At 56.0% G+C, this 2,472-nt stretch overlaps 1 protein-coding gene across 1 annotated transcript; it reads right to left on the bottom strand.

Moving 5' to 3' along the window:
* Positions 1 to 320: 320 nt before the first annotated feature.
* On the bottom strand, positions 321 to 1,832 carry kcna1b (potassium voltage-gated channel, shaker-related subfamily, member 1b). Its single transcript, XM_056588083.1, has one exon. The coding sequence runs from the start codon at positions 1,830 to 1,832 to the stop codon at positions 348 to 350; it is 1,485 nt and encodes a 494-aa protein (XP_056444058.1). The 3' UTR covers positions 321 to 347.
* Between the last annotated feature and the right edge of the window lie 640 nt (positions 1,833 to 2,472).

The following is a 2,472-nucleotide window of genomic DNA, read 5'->3' as shown; positions in this document are numbered from 1 at the left end:
GCCCTTATTAAAAAAAATAAGTGTTTCCCCCAAAAGTCGCATCCGTTCCAAACAAATTAGTTTTCCTCTGTGATAATTCCATGTTGCAATGAATGAAATAACCATGCGGTAAAGAGAATGGACCGACCCCCCTTCGACCCACGTCGTCACTCGTCGCGCGATTCAAACTCGCTTTTGTCACAGTTTTTCGCAAAGCAGCAAAGAAGATGCACAAAAAATAAATGCACCAATTCGGTCGTTCAAGCATTAAGATTCCCCCCGCCCTTTTTCAACTTTTGTACACTATTTACACCGGTTTTTCAGCGAGGGCGACGTCCTCCACCCCGACACTACCAAACTCCGTCGCACTATACATCCGTCAGTAGCTTGCCCTTGTTGACACAGTTCTGGCTGGGCGCGGTGCAGTTGGCAGTCCTGAGGTTGGCCTCCCTAAAGTTATCGATGCTGTTGTTGATGTCCTCGTTGATCTCCATGTACTCCGACTTGCTGGCGATGGAGGAGCTGCGGCGGCTGGAGCCGTCCTCCGAGGCCAGGTTCTGGTTGCTGACGTTCAGCAGCTGCGCCTGCTCCTCGCCCTCCGTCTCGCGGTGGTAGAAGTAGTTGAAGTTGGACACGATGACCGGCACGGGCAGCGCGATGGTGAGCACGCCGGCGATGGCGCACAGCGAGCCCACGATCTTGCCGCCGATGGTCACGGGGTACATGTCGCCGTAGCCCACTGTCGTCATGGACACCACGGCCCACCAGAAGGCGTCGGGGATGCTGGTGAAGAAGGACTCCTTCTCCTCCGCCTCGGCGAAGTACACGGCGCTCGAGAAGAGGATGACGCCGATGAACAGGAAGAAGATGAGCAGGCCCAGCTCGCGCATGCTGGCCTTCAGCGTCTGGCCCAGGATCTGGAGCCCCTTGGAGTGGCGGGACAGCTTGAAGATCCTGAAGACCCTGACCAGGCGGATCACCCTGAGGATGGCCAGCGAGGTGGCCTGCTCGCCGCCACCCTTCCCCTCGTTGCTGTCGGGGTCGTCCGCCAGCTCCGTGCCCAGCGTGATGAAGTACGGGATGATGGCCACGATGTCGATGGAGTTCATCATGTTCTTGAAGAACGCCGCCTTGCTCGGGCAGGCAAAGAACCGCACAATCAACTCGAAGGAGAACCAGATGATGCAGAGGGTCTCCACCACGAAAAAGGGGTCCGTGAGGATGTTGGGCTTGTAGTACACCGTGGTGTTCCCCACGATCCGGATCCGGTCGCCCGGGTCTTCCTTCAGCTCGGGGAGCGTCTCCAGGCAGAAGATGACGATGGAGATGAGGATGACCATGACGGACACGATGGCGATCCCCCGCGCGGGCCCCGAACTCTCTGGGTGCTCAAACAGGAGCCAGATTTGGCGTTGGAACTCTTTCTCCGGCAGGGGCCGTTCCTCCTCCCGGATGAAGCCCTCGTCCTCCCGAAATTTCTCCATGGCCTCCGCCCCGAGTTCGTAAAACTTTATCTCCTCCGAGAACATGTCCAAGGGCACGTTGACCGGCCGTCTCAATCTGCCCCCAGACTGGTAATAGTACAGTATTGCGTCAAAACTAGGGCGATTCCGATCAAAAAAATACTCGTTCCTCAGAGGATCGAAATAGCGCATCCTCTTTTTCGGGTTGCCAAGGAGAGTCTCTGGGAACTGCGCGAGGGTTTTGAGCTGGGTCTCAAAACGCAGCCCGGATATGTTGATGACCACCCGCTCGCAGCAGTCGTGGTCGCCGTGGTCGGGGGGGTACGTATCCTGCGGATGCCCCGGCAGTGTGGACGTCTCGTCCATATTATCTCCCGCCACCACCGTCATCGTTGCGGTTCGAGCTGAGCTGAGCACGATCCGGGAGATAGAGCAGCTGGATCAGCCCGGTGGAACAGGCATCCAGTTGCCGTGGCAGTGGCACGCCTCCGCGGTCTCCCCTCGTCCGCGGTGCCGCCGACACTGCAACAGCTCAACAGTCAGTACGGCTCAGTACGGCTCCTTCGCAATGCCATTCAAGTTCACCATTGTTTTCCCCGTCAGAAATGCCCCCTGCTCCGTCTATCACCTACAGGAAACAACAGATCTGAATTCAACGTAACGCAATGCATCTCTATTCGCCAGAATGACAGTTTAACGGGCTGTTATGATCAAACGTTACGATATAAAACACGCACCGTTCAATAATGAATGACAGACAGACATCGGACAGAACGACGCGGTAAAAGAGAGATAAATCCCGGTTACCGCAGTAGGAATCTGTACAGTAGGCAGGCTGTGCTGTATAATTACCGCATACATCAGTATTCAAGTTTGCGGTGCTGCTGCTGCCCACCCCGTTTTGCGCACCCTCAAACAGTGTCTCTCTTTTTTTTTTCTCTCCCATCACCAGCATTTCCAGCAGCATTTCAGTGCGCGACGACCGTCAGAAAACTCCGCCCGGGCTGCACGCGGTCAGAGACCGAAACAG

The sequence above is a fragment of the Gadus chalcogrammus genome, chromosome 4, assembly GCF_026213295.1.
Source record: "Gadus chalcogrammus isolate NIFS_2021 chromosome 4, NIFS_Gcha_1.0, whole genome shotgun sequence".
In the NCBI taxonomy this organism is placed as follows: domain Eukaryota; kingdom Metazoa; phylum Chordata; class Actinopteri; order Gadiformes; family Gadidae; genus Gadus; species Gadus chalcogrammus.
The sequence above is the reverse complement of the archived record's forward strand: the minus strand, read 5'-3'. Positions and strand labels throughout refer to the sequence as shown.